This window comes from Geotrypetes seraphini, chromosome 2 (genome assembly GCF_902459505.1).
Source record: "Geotrypetes seraphini chromosome 2, aGeoSer1.1, whole genome shotgun sequence".
Taxonomy (NCBI): domain Eukaryota; kingdom Metazoa; phylum Chordata; class Amphibia; order Gymnophiona; family Dermophiidae; genus Geotrypetes; species Geotrypetes seraphini.
The window spans coordinates 465,546,083-465,573,114 of record NC_047085.1 but is presented as its reverse complement, the minus strand read 5'-3'; the positions used below and the strand labels follow the sequence as shown (position 1 = coordinate 465,573,114).

General features: G+C 45.2%; 1 protein-coding gene across 2 annotated transcripts in view; it reads left to right on the top strand.

Moving 5' to 3' along the window:
• DNAJB6 (DnaJ heat shock protein family (Hsp40) member B6) overlaps positions 1-27,032 on the top strand; it is a 308,250-nt gene that overhangs the window by 76,124 nt on the left and 205,094 nt on the right. For both annotated transcript variants that reach the window (XM_033931602.1, XM_033931601.1), the window contains 2 exons: positions 1,540-1,649; positions 25,915-25,968. In XM_033931602.1, the coding sequence (XP_033787493.1) occupies positions 1,540-1,649; positions 25,915-25,968 (164 nt within the window). The remainder of the gene's footprint in view (positions 1-1,539; positions 1,650-25,914; positions 25,969-27,032) is intronic.

Below are 27,032 nucleotides of genomic sequence, written 5' to 3'. Positions count from 1 at the left end.
TGATTTGATTTGGACTAGTTGCCACCTAGTGGAGCTGAGAGGAGGGAGTTCTCGGTTGACTTGCTCTGCATGTTTGTCCTGCTGCTTTGCTTCGAGGAATACTGGCTTACCAGGAAGCTTACCATTTTATATGACAGAACTCAGGTTTTGTGTACCTCGACTTCCAAAAAGCCTTCGACAAGGTACCCCACAAACGGCTGCTTAAGAAGCTGTGGAACCACGGGGTGGAGGGGGATGTATACCGATGGATTAAACACTGGTTGACGGGCAGAAAACAGAGGGTTGGAGTGAAGGGCCAATACTCAGACTGGCAATGGGTCACGAGTGGAGTTCTGCAGGGGTCAGTGTTGGACCGCTTTTATTCAATATATTTATAAACGATCTGGAGACGGGGACGAAATGTGAGGTTGTCAAATTTGCAGATGACACCAAACTCTGCAGCAGGGTCAGAACCATGGAAGACTGTGAGGAACTGCAAAGGGACCTAACGAAACTGGAAGAGTGGGCAGAAAAGTGGCAGATGCGTTTTAATATAGAGAAATGCAAGGTCATGCATGTTGGGAAAAAGAACCCGATGTTCAGCTATACAATGGGGGGGGGGGATCATTGCTAGGGGTAAGAACCCTTGATAGAGACCTGGGTGTGCTGGTGGATACAACAATGAAAGCATCGGCACAATGTGCGACAGCCTCAAAGAAAGCAAACAGAATGCTGGGTATCATCAAGAAGGGTATCACAACCAGGACAAAGGAAGTCATCATGCCACTGTATCGTGCAATGGTACGCCCGCATCTGGAGTACTGTGTCCAGTATTGGTCGCCATACCTCAAGAAGGACATGGCAATACTTGAGGAGGTCCAGAGAAGAGCGACGAAAATGATAAGAGGTATGGAAAACTTTTCATATGCTGACAGGCTAGAAAAGCTGGGGCTGTTCTCCCTGGAAAAGCACAGACTTAGAGGAGACATGATAGAAATTTTCAAGATCCTAAAAGGCATAGATAAGGTAGACAGGGACAGATTCTTCAGACTGTGGGGAACAACAAGTACAAGGGGGCACTCGGAGAAACTGAAAGGGGACAGGTTTAGAAACAATGTCAGGAAGTTCTTCTTCACCCAGAGAGTGGTGGACACGTGGAACGCACTCCTGGAGGTTGTGATAGGGCAGAAGACACTACAGGGATTCAAAGAAGGTTTGGATAAATTCCTGAAGGATAAGGGGATTGAAGGGTATGGACAGAAGTAGTGATAGGTTATAGGATGAGGCAGGGAACACTTGACAGGTCATGGACCTGATGGGCCGCTGCGGGTGCGGACTGCTAGGCACGATGGACCTCTGGTCTGACCCAGTGGAGGCAACTTCTTATGTTCTTATGTAATCTCTTATCTCTCCTGCTGGTGGAAGGTCAGAACCCATTCTGGATTCGTCTGCTGTGACTAAAGGAAAGAAAATTATCAGGTAAGACATAATTTTTCCTTCATAGGCATGCTACTTCTGGATGCAGTTGTTTGATAATTTCTTATTTTTTGTTCACTACAGATACCGTAAATTGGCATTAAAATGGCATCCTGATAAAAATCCTGACAATAAAGAAGAAGCAGAGAGGAGATTCAAAGAAGTAGCTGAGGCGTATGAAGTCCTATCAGATTGTAAGTAGAATCATGACGTCCAAACTATGAAATCTATAACCAAGTTTTTGATTTACAGGTTACTTGAGTGTGGTACAGATGAAAAGAAAATGGATGCCAAATCTACTGCAAAAATGAGTACAATTGTAGCATTAATTTGATGTTTCCAGTGTTTGATTTAGTGAAGTCTTCACTTGAAGAATTTAGAGTTTTTAATCAGCAAACATGTTCTCATTGTATTCTACAGTTCAGTATTTCATATAGTCACCTCAGTGAGGAAAAGGAAGTATTGTTAAAACTTCTGATCACAGATTCAGATTGAGGTATGGCAGTGTTTTTGTCACAGACAATTGAAAACTTGTCCTTCAGGAGCTCCTTTTACTGCTAATTAACTTGAACACAGGAATTAGCAAAGTCTGGCATTCTGCCATATGGTATTACCCAGACTGCTACATCTATTTTGTTCTCTCTGGAATAGTATCCCAAATTACTTGCGCGAAGAATCAATTCTTAATAATTTTAAGACGAAGTTAAAGACATTTCTCTTTCTTGATGCCTTCGAGACCTAACTGTTCTTTTAAGGGCAATTGAGTTCAACATTATTTATAGCAGCCCCTCCTATTATTTTTTCCTTAATTGTGCTCTTTTACTTTGACTATTGTAGTTCTTGCCTTTTTACCTTTTGTTCCTGTTTGTCTTTGTTTCTAAAAGTCTTTGAAAGTTATTTGTTACTTTTTGGTGTTGTAATGTCAGCTTAAACTTGCATTTTAGCTAAAGTATGTTTTTATGAATTTGTACACTGCCTAGAAGGTTGATTGGGCTGTATAAGAAATTTTAAATAAAGTTGAAACTTGATTTATAAAGTGTTGTATGATTCCCCATTTTGTCTTCCTATTGTGAAAATTTATCGACCTGCTAGAGCACAGTTCTTCAACCGCTGGTCCGCGGACCGGTGGCGGTCCGCAAAAAAATCTTGCCAGTCCGCAAAGGATTCGGGTCCCCGCCGCAACGACAGGTGCCGGCGTCAGCTGACTTGCAACTTCCTGTTGCCGTCGCTGTGCCAGGACTCCTGCCTTCGCCGAGACTCCTGCCGCGTATGCTTCCTGCCTTGTTGCCGCACCTCCAAACCAGCAGCGGCAGCTCTGTGTACTTTTAACTTCGGCACAGAGCTGCCCCTAAGCAGTAGTTTAGCGTGGTTTCATGAGGCAGCCTCGGGGCCTTTGCTAGGCCGGCCCACATTGCATCATCGAAGTGGGCCGGCCTAGCAAAGGCCCCGAGGCTGCCTCATGAAACCGCGCTAAATTACTGCTTAGGGGCAACTCTGTGCCGAAGTTAAAAGCACACAGAGCTGCCGCTTGTCTAAAGACTCTTGGGCCGCTGAAGGAGGGCAAAGAGCAGCTGTCCTGAAGGTTTCCCTTCCTCTCACCTTTGCAGGTCCCTTTTTTCCACCTTTTTTTTTCTTCAAACGGCAACGGGCCCCAGCATCAACATCAAGTAAGTTCCACTGTTCCTTGTAAGCGGTTCTGCTTGGCCAAAGCTTCCCCTCTGACATGAGCCACCCTCAGGGGAAAGAAAGTGACCTGCAAAGGTGAAGGGGAGGGGGGCAGATGATGGAAGTTGGGGGGGGAGAGAGAGAAGGGGCAGATGATGGAATGGAGGAGATGAGAGAGAGAAGGGGACAGATGATGGAAGTGAGAAGAAGGGAGAGAGAGCAGAAGGCAGATGGATGTCAGTTGAGAGGGGAGAGCAGATGCTGAATGGAAGTGGGGAAAGAACACATACTGGATGGAAGGAGGAGATAAATAAAGGGGGAAGAAAATAGTAAGATAATGGAGGGGTGAGGGAAAGGGGTGACAAGCTGTGGGTAGACACAGTGAAAAGAGGGAAACAGGAAATAGTAAGAAAGAATTTAATTTAGATGGAGGCAGAAAATAGAGAAGGAAGACCAGAGAAGAAAAGGGAAGAGAGAGCAGAGAACGATATCAGATCTGAGTGGAGGAAATGAGAAGAGAGAACATAAGAACATAAGCAGTGCCTCCGCCGGGTCAGACCATAGGTCCATCCCGCCCAGCAGTCCGCTCCCGCGGCGGCCCGAACAGGTCACGGCCTGTCTGAGTCACCAGAAGGGGCCCCCTTGCCACCTTGGTTTCCCATTGAGTCCTATCTTCCCATCGAAGTCCTAACCCTCCGGTCTTGCACATGCACGACCTGGTTGGATTTCTATACTTATTACCTAGTTAGCTTTCTATACCTGTGTTACATCCCAGCACCTCTCTCAGTATCCCACGATCCCCCTATCCCTCAGGAATCCGTCCAATCCCTGTTTGAATCCTTGTACCGTACTCTGCCTGATCACTTCCTCCGGTAGCGCATTCCAAGTGTCCACGACCCTTTGTGTGAAAAAAAACTTCCTTGCATTTGTTCTGAACCTATCTCCCTTCAGTTTTTCCGAATGCCCCCTCGTGCCTGTTGACCCCTTCAGCCTGAAGAATCTGTTCCTATCCACCCTCTCTATGCCCCTCATGATCTTGAAGGTCTCTATCATATCTCCCCTGAGCCTCCTTTTTTCCAGAGAGAAGAGCCCCAGCCTATCCAACCTCTCGGCGTACGGGCAGTGTTCCAGCCCTCTTACCAGTTTCGTTGCTCTCCTTTGGACTCTCTCAAGTACCGCCATGTCCTTCTTGAGGTACGGCGACCAATATTGAACGCAGTATTCCAGATGTAGACGCACCATCGCTCGATACAATGGCATGATGACTTCCCGCGTCCTGGTTGTTATGCCCCTCTTTATGATGCCCAGCATCCTGTTGGCTTTTTTCGAGGCTGCTGCGCACTGTGCAGATGGCTTCAGTGATGCATCCACCAGCACACCCAAGTCTCTCTCAAGACTGCTGTCTCCCAACAATGCCCCTCCCAATTTGTAGTTGAACAACGGGTTCTTTTTCCCTATATGCATGACCTTGCATTTTTCCACGTTAAAGCGCATTTGCCATTTGTTTGCCCAGTCTTCCAGCTTGTCCAGGTCCCTTTGCAGGTCCTCACACTCCTCCCTGGTCCTAACTCTGCCGCACAGTTTGGTATCGTCTGCAAATTTTATAACCTCGCACTTTGCCTCCTTTTCCAGGTCATTGATAAATATGTTGAAAAGTAACGGCCCCAGCACCGATCCCTGTGGCACACCGCTCGTGACTCCCCGCCAGTCAGAGTATTGTCCCTTTACTCCGACCCTCTGCAGTCTACCCGACAACCAGTGCTCGATCCATCTGTGCACATCCCCTCCCACCCCGTGGTTCCACAGCTTCCTAAGCAGCCTTTCATGTGGCACCTTGTCGAAAGCCTTTTGAAAATCAAGGTAAATGATGTCTATAGGTTCCCCATTGTCCACCCGACTGCTTATTCCCTCAAAGAAGTACAGAAGGTTCGTTAAGCATGACCTTCCCTTACAGAATCCATGCTGGCTTGTTCTCAGTAGGCCATATCTCTCGATGTGCTCGCAAATACCGTCCTTGATCATAGCTTCCACCATCTTCCCTATAATTAAAGTCAGGCTCACCGGCCTGTAGTTCCCGGGGTCACCCCTCGATCCCTTCTTGAAGATAGGTGTGACATTCGCCAATTTCCAGTCCTCTGGTACCTCTCCAGTTTTCAAGGATAGGTTGCAAACATGCTGGATTGTGCCTGCTATTTCTTGTCCTAGTTCTTTCAGAACCCTTGGGTGGATCCCATCCGGGCCCGGCGATTTGCCGCATTTTAACCTGTCTATCTGCTTGAGGACATCCTCCTTACTTACCTCTATGTGTTCTAATTTTTCAGCCTGTTCCCCATTCATGAGCTCCTCTGAGTCCGGTATATTAGATGTGTCTTCTCTCGTGAAAACCGACGAGAAGAACGTGTTCAACCTCTCAGCTACCTCTTTATCCTCCTTAATCACTCCCTTCCTATCCCCATCGTCCAACGGCCCCACCTCCTCTCTCGCTGGTCACTTCCCCTTTACGTAACTGAAGAATGCCTTGAAGTTTTTCGCCTCCCTGGCCAGCCCCTCTTCGTATTTCCCTTTTGCTTTTCTAACTTCTCGGTGGCATTCCTTTTGGCACGCTGAGAGAGATGCTAAAAACCACAGGGGGGAGGGAAGGACAGAGATGCCAGACCATGAGGGGAACAGAAGGAAGATGATGGATGCCAGACCAAATTGGGGGGGGAGTGGCAGGATGAGAGATGGCAGGGAAAGACAGACAGTGAATGGAAGGGGCAGATGCTGGACTGAAGAGACAGAGAAGGTTATCATGCCGCTGTACCGGGCCATGGTACACCCTCACCTGGAGTACTGCGTCCAGCACTGGTCACCGTACATGAAGAAGGACACGGTACTACTCGAAAGGGTCCAGAGAAGAGCGACTAAGATGGTTAAGGGGTTGGAGGAGCTGCCGTACAGCGAAAGATTAGAGAAACTGGGCCTCTTCTCCCTAGAACAGAGGAGATTAAGAGGGGACATGATCGAAACATTCAAGATACTGAAGGAAATAGACTTAGTAGAGAGAGACACTATTCACCCTCTCCAAGGTAGGGAGAATGAGAGGGCACTCTCTAAAGTTGAAAGGGGATAGATTCCGTACAAATGTAAGGAAGTTCTTCTTCACCCAGAGAGTGGTAGAAAGCTGGAACGCTCTTCCAGAGGCTGTTATAGGGGTAAACACCCTCCAAGGATTCAAGACAAAGTTAGACAAGTTCCTGGTGAACAAGAACGTGCGCTGGTAGGGCTAGTCTTAGACCAGAGGGCCGCCGCTTGAGCGGACTGCTGGGCATGATGGACCACTGGTCTGACCCAGCAGTGGCAATTCTTATGTTCTTAGGGCAGACGCTGGATGGAAGAGAGTGGAAAGGTAATGAAAGCAGAAACCAGAGACGACAAAAGGTAGAAAAAAATAATTTTATTTCTATCTTGTGATTCAAATATATCAGATTTGAAATATGTATCTTGCTAGACATAACTGGGGAGTGCAAAGCCCAGGCAGTGCTTCTTTAGCTTCCAGCTGGCTTAGGGCTCTCTCTGACCAGGGGGCAGTTGCCCTAGTTCCACTCCCCTAGCACCATTCCTGTCATGTGTGACTGTGGTATTCTGTTACATGATATTTGTGTAACATTCTGTAATAATTTGGCTTATTCAGTTTTCTTGATAGTAGAGGGGATATATGTGAAGGGGAGAGGAGACAGGGGTTTTGTTGATCTTTGCCCTGTATTATTTGTATTTATAAAATGACAATTGTATAGAATATTGTTTCTTTTTATACTTTAATAAAATATGTTCAATATAAAATCATAACTATTTGAGGCTTGTGCAGATGGGATCAGATGGTTTGTGGGACTGAGCTCGCGGGGATGGGGCGGCGATGGTTTTTTAAAAAAATTTTCAGTCTTAGTAGTTTGCCTGTCCACAAAATAATTATTTTATTTCCGCTAGTCCATAGGTGTAAAAAGATTGAAAAACACTGTGCTAGAGTATTATATTCTCCTGGAAAGAGACTTGTGGATGTCCCTACTTTCTAACATACGAGTACCAGGCAGCTCTTTATATAGTTGAAGGCCCAATTCCTTGTCTAGCTTTACCATTCTGAACAAGTAGTGTTATGTCCTCTGACCAGCAAATGGAGGAAAAGAAAAATTTATTTCTTCCATCGAACTTTCCAATATAACCTTCTGGCGCTCAGTGGAAAACTTTTGTATTTTCTCTCTTCAGCAGATGGTAAGTTGTTCAGGATGGTGCTCCTGATCCCTGACCTAAGTCTGCTCTGCTGGCCTCAGCTGCATCCGATCCTAGTTTCCCTGTTCTTGTGGTTCCACTACCCCCAGTTGCACTTTTTAGCATTCACTAGATGAGGCTTTGGCTTGGCTCTGCAGGACACTGTGAAAGGGATTTGTGTCCCCCCTCTTCCTTCCTTGCCCATACACCCTATTGGGTATTTGTACCCTGGGCTCTCTTGCAATTTCTAAACAGTTGGCTGTGCCTGGTTTAGCTTTATTCCCTTGTACGGGGGATAAAACTGAGTTGTGTGTGGGGAGGCACAGTGGAGACACTTTTTAGTCCCTGGTCAAAACTGGCCCAATTGGCCAGGCATACCTTTCACCAGACACTGTTCTGCCTGCAACAGCCGGCAGCTGAGCACAGCTGCCGGCTCTGTCTGCCTCTTTTGATGGATTTTTTTTTTTTTTTAATTTAAATGCTTTATTAACCCATCAGAGAACATACACAGGTTGATTGCTAACCATAAAGCTATACAACTTTATAAATTCAGACATCTCCATCCCAACCCTCAGATTGTAAACATAACCAAAGGCAGCCCCAAACCACTGACATATACCATGCCACAGTTTATATGGCTTTCATTTAGCTTGAAAGTGGCCCATAGAATCTTTTTTTGTTTTTCCAGTGCAATATGTGATACATTCTATACAAGTGGGTAATGTTCCCATGGCCGCATGCCATCTGCAGAAGGAATCCATAGAAACATGACGGCAGATAAAGGCCAAATGGCCCATCCATCCACAGTAACCATATATATATCTCTCTCGCTCTCTAGCTCTCGCTCTCTCATATCCCAGGCCCTCTTGAATTCTGACTGTTTCCACCACCTCTTCCAGGAGACTGTTCACGCATCTACCACCCTTTCTGTAAAAACTTCCTTGTTAGATCCATGGTGAGGCCCCACCTGGAATACTGTGTGCAATTCTGGAGCCGCATTACCGTAAGGATGTGCTGAGACTGGAGTCGGTCCAGAGAATGGCCACCCGGATGGTCTTGGAACTCAAGGATCTCCCATACGAGGAACGGCTGGATAAGATGCAGCTGTATTCACTCGAGAAACGCAGAGAGAGGGGTGACATGATCGAGACATTCAAGTATCTTACAGGCTGCATCGAGGTGGAAGAAGATATCTTCTTTTTCAAGGGTCCCGCGGCAACAAGGGGGCATCCGTGGGAAACTGCACGGGGACACCAGGAAATTCTTTTTCACTGAAAGGGTGGTTGATCGCTGGAATAGTCTTCCACTTCAGGTTATTGAGGCCCGCAGCGTGCCTGATTTTAAGGCCAAATGGGATAAACACGTGGGATCTATTCACAGAAAAAGGTAGGGGAGGGTCATTAGGGTGGGCAGACTAGATGGGCCGTGGCCCTTATCTGCCGTCTATTTCTATGTTCCTACTGGCCATACCTCTCCCTATGCAACCTAGCATCCTTCTAGCTTTTGCCATCACCTTTCCCTCGGGTTTTTGCAGCACAAATGCATGACCCTGCATTTCTTAGCTTTAAATTTTAGCTGCCAAATTTCAGACCATTCTTCAAGCTTCGCCAGGTCTTTCTTCATGTTATTCACACTATCCAGCTTCGCCAGGTCTTTCTTCATGTTATTCACACTATCCAGCGTGCCTACTCTATTGCGGATTTTGGTATCATTCGCAAAGAGGCAAATTTTACCCAACAACCCTTCAGCAATATCATTTATAAAAATGTTAAAGTGAACAGGCCCAGGTCCTATTTTTCTCTATTCCTCTTATGTACTTCACTGAGCTCCTTAGCTCCACCTGCAGAAGTGTGTTCATTCTGCTCTTCCCATTTTATTATTTTATTTGGTGTTTAGTTCCTTTTTTTTTCGGGATTCTTGTGCTCAGAGCATTTCTTCAGCTTTGCCTGCATTGAGATCACACAGACTTCAGTCTGTTGTTGACAGCCAATCCCAGTGGGTACCTGTTAGCCAGCCTGCTTAGTTTTCTTTGGAGCTCAGGGCCAACCCTAATGTTAACCAGGGCTGGAGTTCAGGTTGTTAGGTGCCCTTTTGACGCTCAGCAGGGTATCGCAGGGCTGTGTCCTTTCACCTCCACCCATCCCAGTGCTTGTCCATTGGTCCACAAGGGTAGAGATTCAGGCGGGCATAGGGTCTGACTGGCGGTCGAAAACCAGCTTTGCAGAATCATTCCCAGCATGAGTCAGTGATTGTCTGATCCAGCTACTACTATAAGAGAGCTGAAGCAGGCTGCAGCACAGATCCACAAACAGGTCACAGTGAGTATATGAGGTAAATATGAGTCTGTGAGGTAAATTGGGGGAGGTCTGAAAAGTTGGGGTTTCAAGCTTTCTGCATCACACTTTCTGCATGTTCCCCCACCTGAAAAATCCTAAAATTGCCATTTTTTTAAATACTTCTAAGTATGGAAAATATCACATTTTGGCACGAGTTTCATAGTGGTGGCCATCTTGGATTTTTAGCAATCTTTTTTTTCAAAAGGAGAAAACTGAGGAGGTGATATGAGGTCTATAAAATACAGAGTGAAGTGGAACAGATAGATGTGAATTATATCAATACTATACAAAAATACTAGTACTAAGGTGATACAAAAATACTATTACTAAGGAACATGCAATGAAGCTACTAAGTAATAAATTGAAAACAAACCAGAAAAAATATTTCTTCGCTCAATGTGTAATTAGACTGGAAATTCATTGCCAGAGAATATGGTGAAAGCAGTTAGTTTAGCGGAGTTTAAAAAGAATTTGGATAATTTCATAAAAGTAAAATCCTTAAGCCATTATTAAGATACTTGATGGAAAGCCATTGCTTATTCCTAGGACAAGCAGCATAAAATCTGTTCTACTCTTTTTTTTGGGATCTTGCCAGGCTTGTGACCTGGATTGGTCATTGTTGGAAATAGGACAGGACTTGGTGGACCTTTGGTCTGTTCCAGTATGCCAGTTTTTGTTCTTACATTTGTATAATGCTACTTAAATCTAGTACTTACTGTATAAATCACATGTGTCAAACACAAGGCCAGAAGGCCGAATTCAGCCCACCAGGCATTTATATGTGGCCCGCAGCAGTGCTCCCGAACTTCCCCTTCTCAGAGCCCAGCGTGTCCTCCCTCCTGCGCCGGTCTGACGTAACTGTCATGCCGGAAAGTCTGCCGGCTTCGGCAGCAATTCAGCAGTGTTGTTCATGGCTCCCCCTCCTGCCTTCCATCCCCCGCGGTCCATCCGGGCAGAAACAGGAAGTTGCGCGTCATTGGAGACCGTAGCAGGCGAAAAGCAGGAAGAGCAGCCATGTACAACACTCCCAAATTGCTGAGGCCGGCAGATTCCTCGGCTTGGCAGCGACATCGGACCAGCTCCGGAGGGAAAGACACGCCAGGCTGTGAGGAGAGAGGGACCGGCGCTGGAGGGAAAGGCAAGCTGGGTTGTGAGGAGAGAAGGATTGGCGCTGGAGGGAAAGGCAAGTTGGGCTGTGAGGAGAGCGAGATGAAGGGAGAGAGGTTGGACCTGGGGTAGTGTGGAGGAAGAGGGAAAAAGATACTTGAAGGGAGAACCATTGGAAAGAGAGAGGGAAAAATGGAGGACCTGGGGGGGTGGAGAGAGGCAGGCAGACAGGGGGAGAGATAAGATAGGGGCAGTTGGGAAGAGAAAGGATCTGGAGATGGAAGAGAGGGATAAATGTTAGGCCTGGGGGTGGAATGGAGAGAGATGCAGCATCTCTTTTTTTTTTCCTTCCATCTCATTGTTCAGCATCAAAAGGGGAGGGAAGAAGAACAACAACAGAAAGAAAGGGAGAAAACTGTTGGACCAAGAGGAGAGAGGAGGAGAGATAGAAGAAAATAGGAGGCTGGGAAAGGAGTGAGATGGGAGAGCTACAGAATAAGAGAAGATGGAAAATTGATAGGTAGCTGAAAATTTAAAAAGGAGAAGGATGAGAAAGAGGGTGACATTTGAGTGGACAGAGGCAGAAAAGAAAAAAGAAGACAAGTTGAAAGGGAAAAATCAATATGTTGGAGAGGGACTGTAGCAAGAGAGAAGAGGAGAAAAAAAAATGGACAGCAGACATTGGAAAGAGAATTAGAAGATAGACAAAATCAGAAAGAGAAACTGGGACTAAAAGCAAAATGACCAGACAACAAAAGGTAGAAACAATAATTTTATTTTCTATTTTGTGATTACAATATGTCAAATTTGTTAGACAGCATGCGTGAACTAGGACCTAAATGAGAGGAAAAGTTATTTTTTTATTTATTTTGTAGCTGGTGTAGGGTTGGAGAGGTTGTATCTCTACTAAGACTAACCCCCTCCTTTGCTGGCGCACAGCGTGGACGATTGATCTGACGCTCACAGAAGTCCTGTGAGCATTGGAGCCGGCACTGGGGCCCACACTGTGCGTCAGCAAAGGAGGGGGTAAGTATCTTAATAAAAAATCTGGGCCACGACTTAGCCTGTGTTTTAGATTTCGGCCCCTTATGTGATTTGAGTTTGACACCCCTGGTATAAATTATTAAACAATTTCTTATTGCTTACATGCACAGCAGTTCAAAATGGATGAGTTATGCCATTAGGTAGAGATGAATGATTTGACAATCTGCCCTATATAGGACACCTGTAGCTCTAGCCAGATCAGCATTCTCTTGTCTCTAACAGATAATAGACTGACTTAGTATGCAGTTATTCTGAGCTGGTCACTTCTGGGTGCTACTGGAGATCTGCTCACCTGGTTGAGTTTAGGTGAGGGAGTAATTATTTGGCTCTTCTGACTTGCCTTCTGGGGAATATTGGAGGAGGCTAGGTCTCTTCCCCAATTTTCTCTTTTTTTTTTCTTCCTCTTCTTCTTTTCCCTGTCCCTCCTGCCTTTCCTCTGCATGGGCTGACATGAATGCTATGAGGTAGGTAAAGGAGTAGGTAAGAGGGAGAGGTGCTGGGCAAGTGGAGTCAGTTGGTTGACTGGAGGGAAATCTGATTTTAAAGGAGGCAGAATTATGTTTTGTACTGAGGCTTGCTCCCTCTTCAGCTTATGGCAGTGCCATTTGTAGATGTCAGCCTTGGGTTTTTGTTTCGCTTTTCAGGATGTTCAGTGGTCACAGGAGGTGTGGTGAAAGTGACAACTTTGTGGGAGCTGAGAGAGACTACTGCTTCTTCTCTTTTGTTTTTTTTCTGGCGTACCAGGTATTTCTTCTACTGCATGAGGTTCAAAAGAACTCAGTGTTGGCAAGCTGTAAAAGTCTGGCTTTCCCCAGGAGACCTTGGTCCCCCTACATCAGGCCTTGACAAATACTAATTGTATGTTTGTTGGAAATTTTATCTTGAAAACATCTCTAAGGATTTTGATGAAATTTATTTTATTTATTTAAAAAAATGCATTACTTGCAATCTTCCAACAATTCTGTGCAAGTTGCAGTATATCATAAACATAATAAAATCAACTAACTAAACAAACATAATACATAAAATAAACATTTACAATGCCTCATAAAATCAAAAACTACTATCTTGGCTTCAATCTCAAAAATTCAATCTTTCAAGAAAAACATCTCTAAAAAAACCGTTTTAATCATCTTCCTAAATTGAAGCACATTGGGCACACCTTTTATTTCAACAGGCAGTGTGTTCCACAACGTAACCCCCTGCACAGTCATCATAGTGTGACAAAAGCAGAACAGTCTCGCATATCTCAATGATGGTACTCCTAAACACAATTTATTTTCAGAGCATAATGTTCAAGACGGCTGATACAGCTACAAAAGAACACTCAACACTATGGAAATCTTATCGCTTAATATCATAAAAATCAGTCTAAAGATTTTAAACTCAATACGAAAAGTAATAGGCAACTAATGAAGATCACACAACAGGTGTGATATGATCAAAGCCTTTATTATTAGTCGCACAACTGCATTTTGCACCAACTGTAGAGCCTGAATTATATAATTTGGCAAACCCGAATAAAGCGAATTACAGTAATCAAAGATAGGGGTCAGCATCATACTTATAACTGTGCGAAAGTCATTCAGTGGAAGAAAATCTCTTAGATTGTGAAGTAGTTGAAGCTTAAAAAATGCTTTAGACACAACTAACTTAATCTGTGGTTTAAATGATAGTCTATTCCAAAACAATGACCAGATATTTACACTGCCTAGACACTGGAATCACTGTCAGTGTTCTCCCCAGAAAAATTTTCTAGCCAGGTGGCATGAAAAAGTAGCCAGGTGGGGCGGGATGGGAAAATTTGATGATGGGGAAAATTAACTCCCTCTTACTAAGGTGCGCTAACATTTTTAGCACGCGTAAATTCCCACGCTATGCGGGAAAACTAACGCCAATTCAATGCTGGCATTAGTGTCTAGCGCGCGTGGTAATTCTGCACGTGCTAAGCGCATGCTAAAACCACTATCGCAACTTAGTAAAAGGAGCCCTAAATGTGTTCTATTTTTATTAGTTTATTATTATTTTCCAATGCTCAATATGACTTCCTTTTTAAGGTTTGACACTTGTGCCAGAATATTTTTACTAAATTTAAGAAGCATCCAATTCTAGAAGGGAATAATTAGATATTTGCCCTCTTTCAAATGGTATAGAGGTTTAAAAAAAGGGAAAGGCGTTAATGAAGTCATTAGGTTCAATCTAGCCATTTATTTCTGCATGAATTTAAACAACTAAAAAAAAAGATAAATATAGCTCATCCAGTGTTACAAGAATGGCTCTACAGCAGGAGTGCCCACACTTTTTGGGCTTGCGAGCTACGTTTAAAGTGACCAAGACAAAATGATCTACCATAAAATTAAAAAAAACACAAAGCACACTGTACGCAGAGAAAATGTTAATTATCATTTATATTTCGCAGATTTTCAAAGAGGTAAAGGCAGATGACTTTATGGAATGTCACCTCAGGAACAACTATACAAAAATAGACAAATATACTCCCTCCCTTTTTACTAAACCGCAATAGCGGTTTTTAGCGCAGGGAGATAACTAATAATAACTTTATTTTTTTCTATACCGCCACAATCTTGCGACTTCTAGGCGGTTTACAGTGAAGAGAGCTGGACAATCAGCGAATTACAGAGTACAAATAGGGAAGATGTCGCAGAACAGTCAGAGATTGCACAATACAATTTGTGAGAACACAACATGTTGCAGTGAGGCGGGCTGGACAGTCAGTGAATTCCAGAATACATTTGGCGAAGATGCCACTGAACAGTCAGTGGGAACAGAGTATAATTAGTGAGCGTACCAGGTATCGACATATTGTTAATAGGTTTTTGAAGTGGTATCTGACTAGGAGATAAATCTATCGAACAGTGCTGTCTTAATTTCTTTCTGAAATGTGCCATAGGTCGACCCGGCTCTGCTGATGTAATTGCCCAGCCAGGTCTGCTGTTTGCTAGCTTGGAACTTAAAGGTTCTATCCAGAAAGGTCCTGTATTTGCAATCAGTGATCTTTGAATAGGTAAAAATAAAGCGATTTCTGATTGTCCTTGTGAGGATGTGCAGCTCGAAATGTGGTAGGAGATAGGTAGGGGCCATTCCCCACACCATTTTAAAGCATAAGCATGAGAATTTAAATATTATTCGTGCCTCCATTGGTAACAAGTGTAGTAGTTTGTAATAGGGGCTAATATGTTCGCTTTTTTTTTCAGTCCGAATATTAAGCGGATGGCTGTGTTTTGCACTATTCTTAATTTTTTCACAGTTTTTTTAGGTATACCCACATAAATGATGTTGCAATAGTCCAGGGTGGATAGAATCAATGACTGCACCAGTAGTCTGAAAGACAGAGGGTCGAAATATTTTTTGATGGTTTTCAATTTCTACAGTGCAAAGATGCGCTGCTCTCAATGCTCATAGGCTCCCTGCGCTAAAAAACGCTATTGCGGTTTAGTAAAAGGGGGCCATAGTGCAAAATATAGACAGTAGATATAAATTCTCAAAACGGACACATTTTGATCACTAAATTGAAAAGAAAATCATTTTCCTTCCTTTTTGTCTGGTGATTTCATGAGTCGCTGATTGCACTTCCTTCTTCTGACTGTAAATTCAATATTTCTTTCTTTCTGCCACTTCCCTTTTCTTTCTGTCTCTCTTTCTACCTCCTGACTGCCTGTCTTTCTCTCTCCCCCTGCCCCCTCTTTATTTCTGCCTTTCTTTCTCTCTCACCCTGCCCCCCCCCCAAGCCATCATGCTGATTTCTCCACTTCCCCGATTCCCTATTCCCTACCCCCTATGCCACCACTCCGATTTCTCCCTGCTGCTTCCCTAAGCTAGGCCAGGCACGTACAAGCGCCGAACTCAGAAGACTTCACCTCTGACGTCAACTAACCTCGGAGAGGAAGTTCCAGGCCAGCCAGGCAGCGATTGGCTGGCCCAGAACTTCCTCTCTGATGTCAGAATTGACGTCGGAGGTGAAGTCTTGTGAGTCTGGCACTTGTACGCGCCTGGCCTGGCTCGGGGACGCAGGAAGAAAAAGATTGCAAAGGCAACGCAATCGACTCACATTGCCTTTGCGATCTACTGATCGACCATTTGGGCACCTCTGCTGTTAATGGTATCCTGTCCTGACCTAAGGAAAGGGATTTAGCCCCCCCAAAACTGCCTTATTTCAATTTCCTATTTATAAACTTTAATCAATACAGTTACAATACTACTTGATTCTATGTAAAGCAACAAAAAAAACCTTTTTCTACCTTTTGTCATTTCTGCTTTAATCATCTTCTCTTCGCTCTCTTCTTTCTATTCAGCGTTTGTCCTCGCTCCCTTCCATGCAACATCTGTCCTCTCTTTGCCCCTTCCACCCAGCTCCTGCCCTCTCTCTGCCCCTTCCATCTACTGTCCACCCTCTCTCTGCCCCTTGCATCCAGTGTCCGCACTTTCTCTGTTCCATATGGCATCTTCCCTCTTTCTATGTCCCTTCAATAAACTGTATATCCTGTGCTCTTTCTCTCCTTTGTACATGATTCATTTCAGCTTCACCTCCTCCCCTATGCTATGGCATCTCTCGTCTCCTTTCCTTCCTTCCTTCCCACTCCACCCCCATGCCCTGGCATCTCCCTCCTCCCATATGCGCTGACTTCTCTCCCCCTCCATGGTCTGGTAGCTCCTTTCCTTTCCCTACCTCCCATGGTCTTGGCGTCTCTTGCCTCTCCTCTCCCTTCCCTGGTCTTCCTTCTCCCCTCTCTCTCCCCAATTGGGTGCTGCTGCTGCAGCACTTATTTTCCCCCTCCCCAATTGAGTGCTGCTGCAGCACTTCTCTTCCCCTCCCCAGTTGGCTGCAGCAGCACTTCTCTTACTCTTCCCACCCCAATTGGGTGCACCAGCTTTTCTCTTCCCCCTCCCCCCCAAAAAATTGGGTGCAGCAGCAGCATTTCTCTTCCCTTCCCCCAAAATGGGTGCAGCAGCAGAATATGTATCTTCCCCCTCCCCTCCCCTATTTGGTGCAGCAGCAGTATTTCTCTTCCCATCCCTCCCAGCTCACACACCTGTCGGCAGAGTTGCTAGGCAAGTTGTAAGCTTCCCTCCATCGCTGACCTATCTTCCATAGGTCAGTGATGGAGGGAAGCTTACAACTTGCTGCTTTTACTTGCTTCGGGCCTTTCTCGTTGCTGGGTCCTGCCTACTTTCTGTTTCCGTGAAGGCAGGATCCGGCAACGAGGAAGACCCGAAGCAAGTAAAAGCATGCTAGGGGGAAAAAAAAAGGCAGGCATCAAACAAAATTTTTGGCGGTGAGTCAGCCCGGGAAGGATTCACCGGGCGGTCATCTAAATTAGCCTGGCGGAGCACCTGGCTAAAATGCCCTGTGGAGAATGGTGTCAGGTCAAAACCACGGAAGACAAAGGCGTGTGCCGACAACTGAGCGTAGCGCGGAGGCGCGCGCCGAAGAAAATAACTGTTTTTAGGGGCTCCGATGGGGGTGTGTGGGGGGGAACCCCCACTTTACTTTATACAGATCGCACCGCATTGTGGGGGGGTTGTAACCCCCCACATTTTACTGAAAACTTTACTTTTTCCCTAAAAACATGGAAAAAGTTAAGTTTACAGTATAATGAGGGGGGTTACAACCCCCCAAACCACCCACAACACCGCCGCGATCTGTATTAAGTAAAGTGGGAGGGCTCCCCAACAAAAACCCCCATCGGAGCCCCTAAAAACTGTCATTTTCTTCGGTGCGCGCCTCCATCTTGCGCTCAGTTGTTGGCGCGCGCCTTTGTCTTCCGCGGTTTTGTCTATGAACTGTGGAGAACACTGACTGTTATCAAGCACTATTTCAGATGGAAATATGTCTGTACTTTTCCCTCCCTAAACATAAGGTTTCTGATTTTCAAGTTTCAAGTTTTTCAAGTTTATTTAATTTCTTTGATTACTTCGCATAGTCCAAATCCAATGCGATTTACATAAGTTCAAAAATTGAGTAAAATATTAAAAACCGACACACATAACATTCACTACTAATACAGTAATACATGTAAGGAGGGAGGCGGATGACAGCAATTGACATAAATACAATTCTAAAAAAAATAAAAGTAAAAATAAAACCAGAGGAGGGTCAAGACACAGAAGGTTGGGGAACAGGTACCCGCTTAATTCTATTAGATCGTCTTCCTGAAGCTATTATAGGTTATAACAAATCTATTGGAAAGCGTCCTTGAATAGCCAGCTCTTTAGGAGACTTTTAAACTTGCTCACACATCCATCTCTTAATCACTAAAACCCAATTCTGAATATTGGACAAAGCATCCGCCACAGAACTTCTAACAGGAACAAGAAACTGATCATCATCAACATACAACTTGTAATTCACCCCTAAAGATTTCAGTGTCTGACAAAGTAGCAGATAATGTCGAACCCTGAGGTACTCCACTAACAAGAGCTGACCAGTTTGACTGAATCTCTCTAACTTCTACACAATGGCCCGGATTCTGTAAATTGTATCCTGATTGTAGGCAGCTGTATGTGTCCTACATCTGTCTAACCAGCCAATCAGGATGCACGTTTTTAAAAAAAATAATGCTCCCCAGGCAAGCTGCCTATATTGGAGGCACTTCTGGTTGCCTAGGGAGGCCCGCAAGCCTGCCTAAGCTCACCTAAGGCTAGGCATAGCCTTAAGTGAAGCTAAGCGGCCGTACACGTCTCCCTAGGCCAGTGGGAGACGCGTACAGAATCGGGGCTAAAAAGTCCTATCCGATAAAGACTTAAACCACTTCAACACCTTACCTCTATTACCCAATGCACTTAGTCTAGAAAGGAGAATCTGATGATTCACCTTATCAAAGGTTCTGAGGATATATCCAAAAATATAATTTAAAAAACCACTCACCATGATCTAAGCCCTTATGAATTGCATCTAATGTTGAAACCAATAATAACTCGGTAGAGTATTTAGATTTAAATCCAAATTTACAACCATCTAAAATAGAGTACTTTTCTAAAAATTCCTGAAGTTGGAAAAGCACTTTTTTCAAGTACCTTGGCTAGAAAATTCAAAGAAATCAGCTGGAAATACTCGAGCATGTTACCATCTACTCGATTCATCAACAATGGTCGAACAATTGCTTTCTTTGAATTTGTTGGAACAATACCCCCATGTAATGATTGTGCTACTTTAGCCTGAATGGAAGGCGTGACTGCTTCTTTCATAATTGAAAGTACTCCTATCATACATGAATCCAATGAATAAGTTGACTTATTCATATTCTTAATAATCATATGTAATTATCTTTCTGAAATATTCTCAAACTCTGATAATGGAAGGTCATCGCCACAAAATTGGGGAGATATTACATTTTAGGGTACCAGAAAGTGATTTAGCTAAGTGTCAAGTTTGGGAAAATTCATTGGGAGAGGTCTTTTGGGGGTTTGAAAAGATGGAGAAGCACCAGAATGATGCTTGAAATGCTCTGAGAGAGACTGTTGGAGCACCAGAATGATGCTTGGAATGCTCTGAGAGAGACTGTTGAGAACCAGAGTGAGGTTTAGAATGCACTGAAAAAGGCTATTAGAACACTAGAATGAGACTTGGAACACACAAGACTGCTGGAGCACCAGAGTGAGATTTGAAAGATTATTGGAACATCAGAATGAGGCTTAGAACACACACAGAAGGATTTCATCATCCAACCTGAGGAAAAAGGAGGGAAGTTTGGCTGATAAAACCATGAGATTGGGCACTTCATATACAACACACAGTTCACAAACACACAGGAGGGAAATTAGGCTGCTAAACCATGATTTCAAAACACAACCACAGCACTTCACACAAACACAGGAAGGCAGTTATGGTGATAGAATGATTTCAGGACACAACCTGGGCACTTCACAAATACACAGGAGAGAAGTTAGGCAGATAAAATCATGATTTCAGCACACATCCTGAGGAAAATTAAACAGATAGTGAGGTTGGGCATTTCATAAACACACCGTAGGACAGTTAGGCTGATAAAATCATGGTTTCAATACACAGCCTAGGTAGCTCATAAAAATACGGGAGGGCAGTTAGTCTGCTAAACCATGATTTCAACACACAACCTGAGGAAAATTAAACAGATGACAGTGACCCAATGAGCGTCCCATCAATTGTGCCGCGTCAAATGCGCGCACCGACAAGTGCCTTGTCCTTGCCTGGCCAGAAGAGTCCTGTCTGGCAAGTCTTCTTGAGCGGCCTGCTTCACAATCTTTAAGAGCTGTTTAAATTATTTAAAGCCACTCCCTAGCTGGGGCACACATTTGCTCTCTGGCTCCCTCTCAGTTCATTAGGAATATTACAGCTTGGAAACTGACTTAATTTTCTATGGGAACTTGCTCTCCTGACAGGTTCTTGCTCAAAGATGAGTTCTGTGTCAGGATCAAGGTCACTTCCTTCAGGATAGGCAGCCCTGACTTCTGCAGCCCTGCAGCCTCTGAGGCTCTATATTCTAGTGACTTCCTGGCTCTGGGAACAGGCTTAGCAATGGACTTAACCATGACAGGTTCATCATTAGGGATGGAAATGTCACAATCTTCCAAGCATTCCAAATCTGTCGTGCAGAAGTCTGCTTCCTCTGCAGAGGAGGGTTTTCCACCGGAATTTGTGAATATGCTTTTATCAGGCATACTTAGCTAAAAAGTCTATGCCTGATTCCCTTCCACCGGTCTTGGTGCCTGTCACAGGAATCCCTGCTCCAAAAGATCAGGATCTATCTTCTTGCCTCCCTGCAGAGGTCCCAGGGAGTAAGCCGGCTATGCCTGCAGTTGCTCCAGACGCTCCATTCCTCTGCTTTCACCGGGCAGCAGCCATGCATATGGCGTGGAGCCTGTGATTTGGGGGTGGACCCACAGTATGCAGATTCCTTTGGTCCGTGCACATTGTGGATTTAATATCTGAATCTCTGCAGTAATTGAAGCTGCAGATGGAACAACAGGTCACTGCTGAATGTTCCCTCATGAGTGTCCAGAGGCCATAATTTACCTCTTTTTCAGGTGATCCTGAAGTTTGGATTCTTACTGATATTTGGGATAATCCAGTGGGCCCATTGATATGTGCTTGAGCCATGGCGGATGGCTTTAACAAGCTCTTTATTTCCGCGAAGGTGGATTCTTCGGTGGCGCAGGTCACCAAATGCACATCTCTCCCCAGCGATGGGGGAGGTGATCCTGATGGATGTCCAGGACCGATGCGTGGATTTCATCCTTAAGCATCTACTTGCATTCCTTGTCAGCCAGGGAAAGATGGGGCAACTGAACATTATCCAAAAACAACAAGGCCGGCAGTTCATCCCCTGAAAGCGGACCATACAAAAAACTGGGGAAAGATGGCACATATCTCTCAGTTGGAGGACACGGACCCCTTTATCATTTTTCAAAGTGAGTACCCGCTTTTGACCCGTCCTTACAGACATTAGTCTGGCAATGAGCCGAGCACCCCCCTTATTCCCAAACCTATACAGTTGCTAAGGAAAATATTCTAAAGACTTCTGTGCTCTCTGTGTAGCAAAGAGTTGAGCATGGCTTGAAGCTCCAGCAAGGTCTGAATGTGTTCTACCCTACCAGTATGACCGTAACGCTGCTGTGCTCTACGTATCTGGTAATCCAATCTCAATATCTCACGATCCCTGGCCTTCTGGCTGTGACTACTATAGCTGATTATTTCCCCTTGCAGTCCCCCAGCCCCAGTAGGTAACTGGATCACCCTCTGCATGAGCATTATGGAGCTTATAATCTTTCCAACGAGACAACAACTGCTCCTGAAACTTAACATCCCCATACAACGTCAATGGAAGGACCCATCTACCCTTCCCCTGAGGGGCCTGTTCCACGCTTCAGTAAATCTTTACTCAGGCATGATCCGAGATGGTGTAAATCTCAATCTCCGCTCGCCGTATGAAGCGGAATAGTGAAGCTCCGTGGTTGGTGTTAAAGTGGCAACAGCCTCCTCCTATGTGGCCCAGGCATGTCATTCCAAGCTGTGCCATGATCCTGACACTGGTCATTTGGATTTTCTCATCTCTGGAGTTGATTGCAAGCCTGATGCCTTATATAACATTTTGAAAGTTTTCGCCAAGCGGAGCGCCTATTCTGTTTTGGCTCACAGAATGCTCTGGATTTGATAATAGTCTGGGGATTTCTCATCTAAGGCTGCATTGAGTTAGTTGCCTTTTAAAGGTCAGCTCCTGTTCGGCCAGGGTCTGGATGACCTTGTGGCCAGTATACAGGATCGTAAACCCAAGGCATTGCCTGGGAGCAGGTCCTGCCCTGCTAGTTCTGGGCATTCTAATTTTCATCCCTTTCCTGCATTTTTGTCCATACTCAGGCCTTCCACAGGTCATGATCCTCTTCGTCTGTCAGACCACACTTTAGTAGGCCCCAGGGTCAGCAGTCCAAGGCAAATCGGTGTGTGTACAGTACTCCCCTGATATTCGCGGGGGTTCCGTTCCAGGAAGCCCCACAAATGTTGAAAAAACCGTGAATATGGTTTTTAGGAGGGGAGACAGGAGATGGCAGCCGGAGAGGCAGGAGAGGGCAGCCTGAGCGCCGGCGAGTGAAGGAAATCACTCGCGGTATGCTCCGACCGCCTCTTCCTGTACTAAAGTCTGGTCTCACCAATCAGGAGCTGCGTGTCAAAGCAGTTCCTGATTGGTGAGGCCTGACTTTAGTACAGGAAGAGGCGGTCGGAGCATACCACGAGTGATTTCTTGCCCTCTCCTGCCTCTCTGGCTGCCTTTTCCTGCCCGGTCAATCGCGGTTGGAAAATACCACGAATGACTGGGATCGCGGACCGCGAATTGGCGAGAGAGCACTTTAATGCCATTATGTTAGGGTGGGATTGGGGCTTATATATGTTTTGTTATATGGCAAATGTTAATTGTATCTATGTAGTTTTGGTGAAAAAAGTTTTAGTGAAAGTATGCATGTACTTTTTTCTTTTAAAAACTGGTTTAAAGGTTCCAGTATTCTTTCTGTAGGTTAGGTACCTGCAGAGGTTTTATCCTTAAGTCTGTGAATAAAATACAGTGTCAGTAGCAGGCATCTGACCCCCATGAGACCCCCTTCCCCCCAAGAGGAAAAAAAATGGTTGACTCGAATATAAGTCGAGCTGCTTAATACTCAAGTGCCCTGCCCTGAAAGGCTCTGCCCCAACCCCCTCCCTGCCAGGCACTGCACTCAGCCCCCTTCCTGGCAGGCACTGCACCCAGCATCCTTCCCTCCCTCCCGCTGAGCTGCTTTCTTACTTCTAGAGCGTTAAGCAGACGTACGCAATGCTGTACAGAGTCATGAAGTTGACAGTCCCTACTTGAAAAAGCTTACAATCTAAACAGAGAAGACACAAATAGGATGCCAGCCCACCCTGGCAGGGTGGGGGATACATTTGGGATGGGGAGCAGGGTTGTGAATGGAAGTGATAGCTCACACGTGACTTTCTGACATGGGGCCTAAAGCACTGATTTCTGAATGGGTAGAAGCAGGGACTACAAATCCCAGAATGCTTTGGGATGACTGGCCAAGGAATCTCCCTCTTGGAACTGGGTCCATCCAATGAAGCTGCTGATTTTGGGGGAGGGTAAGGAGGGGTGTCTCTCTGATGTGCGAGTCCGTGAGCTCCCCCATGACCAGGCTAGTATCCACGCTTCCTACCTGTCCGGAAAAGTTGGCTTGTTCGGGCGCGTAAATCCATCACATCAATAAATTTGCGTGAATCTGTGTGCGAGGGAGAGGTTACCGCCCTCTCGCTTTCCTAATGAGTCTGTCCAATTGGCAGGGGGCCTGGGTGAAGAGTCTTGGCCTTTATCCAATGACACGGGGCTGGGGGCAGTGCGGCTCGTTTTTTGTCCAATAGCGAATGGAAGGGGTGGGAGCAAGAAAGGGCTAGGGGGCAGGGTGGCTTGTTCTCTGGAAACCTCGCACAATTAGTGCTGACCAATAGGAGAGGTGGATGTTGGGAGGTATGATCAACATTTTCTCTTCGGTTACCAATCGGAGGCTGTGGCCATTGGTGGGCCACGTACTTAGCTGGTTGTGTGGGAGTGGGGTGGAAGCATTCTCTTGGCTCTTCTGCCAGGGTTCCTGCTTGTTTCTCATCCTGGAGTGATATTGCTGTGGCTACGGAGAGCCAATGGCCGCCAGGGAGCCTCGTGCCAACGCATCTGATGAAGCTGTGCGAGGTACCTGCAACAATGCAGGGTGCAGAGCCTGGCGGTGGCCTGCAATAATTCTGGGAGGGGGCGTTGGCTTGAATATAAACTGGTATCCCTGTTTATGGGCCAATTTTATGGCCCAAAAATCCCGGTTTATATTTGAGTATATACGGTATGTACTTATTTTGACAATTGGTTTTGATTAATACTGTTTCATTTCCAAATATGTATAAATTAGCAATAACTGACAGCTAAACTGAAGCAATAGATAATATATAAAACTAATGTTTAAGCCCGTTAGATTAACGGGTGCTAGAATAGATGTGCAGACTTAACAGTTTAAAAAATTTACTTTTTTTGGTGTCTGTCTCCTTGGCTGCTGTATGTCTGTCTGAGTTTTTTTTCTGTCTCTCTCTCTCTCGCTTTGTCCACTGTTTGGTTTGTTTGTTTTTTTCTTTCAATCTGTCTCCCTAGCCCCCCTGTCCTTCTGTGTCTTTCACTGCCACCTATCTGTCTTTCAGTGTGTGAGACATATATCTGTCAATCTGTCAATGTTCCGTTTTTTTTTTCTTTCAGTCTCTCTCCCTGGCCCCCTGTCCTGTGTGTGTGTGGAGATGTCAGGGGGATGTCGGGAATATGTATCTTCTCCCACCTACCTTTTTTAAAAAAAATTTTTTAATCACGCGTTGTTTTGGAAAGGGCAACTGGCACAGAGTAACTGCCACTCATTGGAAATAGAACGTGTGCACGCCGAACGTGCATACGCGCCGAATTTTCTTTGCTTTACAATTTCTCTGCCGGCCACTGGCATACTGTATAAAGTAAATCACTACTCGTTGGAAATAGAATGTGCGCATGCGTGCCAAATTTTCTCTGCTTTACAATTTCTCTGCCGACCACAGAGCTACGGATCACGGAATACGCAGGTAGGAGTGTGCATGTGCGCTTAGGGTTTTATTATTAGTGATATAGCCATATTGGAATATCCATGAGATTGAGTATGTGGAAGTTTCCCATGATGCAACCTAAGCAAAATGGGGAGCTTTATTGGTATATTAAGTTTCTTCATTTTGCACAGAATATTCAGCTTTCACAGATGTTTGTTTGGCCAATGAAAGATTTTACATTGTTTGATGATCCATATACGACAGTGAAGCTTGAACTGTTAGACTTTCCTCTGGAGCATTTTTTGAGATTGATGATGAGAAAATGCCAATCTTTTGCAAAAATTTTTTCTATTCCACTTTTTTAAATTTTTTATTTTTAGATTTTTGGAAGTTAGGTTTAAATATTGTTTGAGACTTTGTTATGTTTTTTTGTAACAAACTATCCCCTCCCCCCCCCCTTTTACAAAACCACAGAAGCAGTTTTTAGCGTAGACCGGTGCACTGAATGCTCTGCACTGCTCCCAACACTCATAGAGTTCCTATGAAACATAGAAACATAGAAACATAGAAATTGACGGCAGAAAAGGGCTATAGCCCATCGAGTCTGCCCATACCAATGACCCACTCCCTGATTCTTACTCTCCTAGAGATCCCACATGAATATCCCATTTTCTCTTGAAATCTAACACGCTGCTGGCCTCAATCACCCTCTGAGGCAGCTCGTTCCAATGATCTACCACCCTTTCAGTGAAGAAGTACTTCCTCGCATCACCCTGAAATTTCCCTCCCCTGATTTTCAGCGAGTGTCCTCTGGTTACTGAGGGCCCTGTAAGATTGAAGTCGAGTGTCGGGAGCAGCGCTAAGCATTCAGTGCACTGGCCTGTGCTAAAAAAAATGCTTTTGTGGTTTTGTAAAAAGGGGTGGTATATAATACCTCAGTGCTTTGATATTTTTTGATTGATTTTCTGCTTTGTACTTTAATCAGTTTTTCTATTGCAGCTAAAAAACGTGACATCTATGATAAATATGGAAAAGAAGGCTTAAATGGAGGTGGTAAGTAACTATAATTTAAATGTTTCTGTAAATATTTGTATGCAAATTAATTCACAAAGTTTTAATATTAAACTTAATCAAGTTGTGCCACCATTTTGGTTAAAGTGTTCAGTTTTCATTTTATTTGTGATTTGATTGCCGTGTAGCAAGATTGTAAAACATGTTATCCCAGGACAAGCAGGCAGCATATTCTTAACGCATGGGTGACGTCACCGACGGAGCCCCGGTACGGACATTTTTCACTAGAAAGTTCTAGTTGGCCGCACCGCGCATGCGCGAGTTCCTTCCCGCCCGACGGAGGAGTGCGTGGTCCCCAGTTTCTTCGTTTCCGCGGAGCGAAGAAGACACATGTGGTTTCAACGGCCGTTGAAAACATCCTTTTTGCCTTCCCGCTCGCGCTTTTTTCTCGTTTTTTCTCTTTTCCCCACTTCGGGTTCTCTTTTTTTATTCAATTCAAAAAAAAAAAAAAAATCTCTCGATTTTCTCTATTTTTTGAAACCGGCCCCAGCGGGGCCTGTTGTCACCATACAGGCCTCCGGTTTTGATTTTGCGGAGGCCGTATTTCCCTTCATGCCCCCTCAACCGGGCTTTAAGAAGTGCCAGCGGTGTGCACGCCCGATCTCCCTCACTGACCCACACAATTGGTGCCTACAGTGTTTGGGTCCAGAGCATCGGGCTGACACCTGCACCCGCTGTGCCACTCTTAAGAAACGCACCTTAAAAAATCGGCAGATCCAGCAGAACATCCTTTTCGGTACCGGATCTGCTATGGAACCTGCAGCGACGTCGACGGTACCGCAAAAGACGGCACCCTATCCTTCCTCGGGGTCGCTGGCACCAGGTAAGCCGGCTAAGAAGCCTTCCACCTCCCTTGAGCACCCGCCTGCCACAGTGGCGACGCCGGTCCTCCCGGCCTCACACCGACCCCGCAAACGATCTCGGTGAGTGCCTCGTCATCGGCCTCCTCATCGCCGGGGCGTGGAGCAGCACCTATGGAACCGAAAAAGAAAAAAGCGGTCCTGGTGCCACCCCTGGATGACCGCATCGCGGCCATACTCCATGAC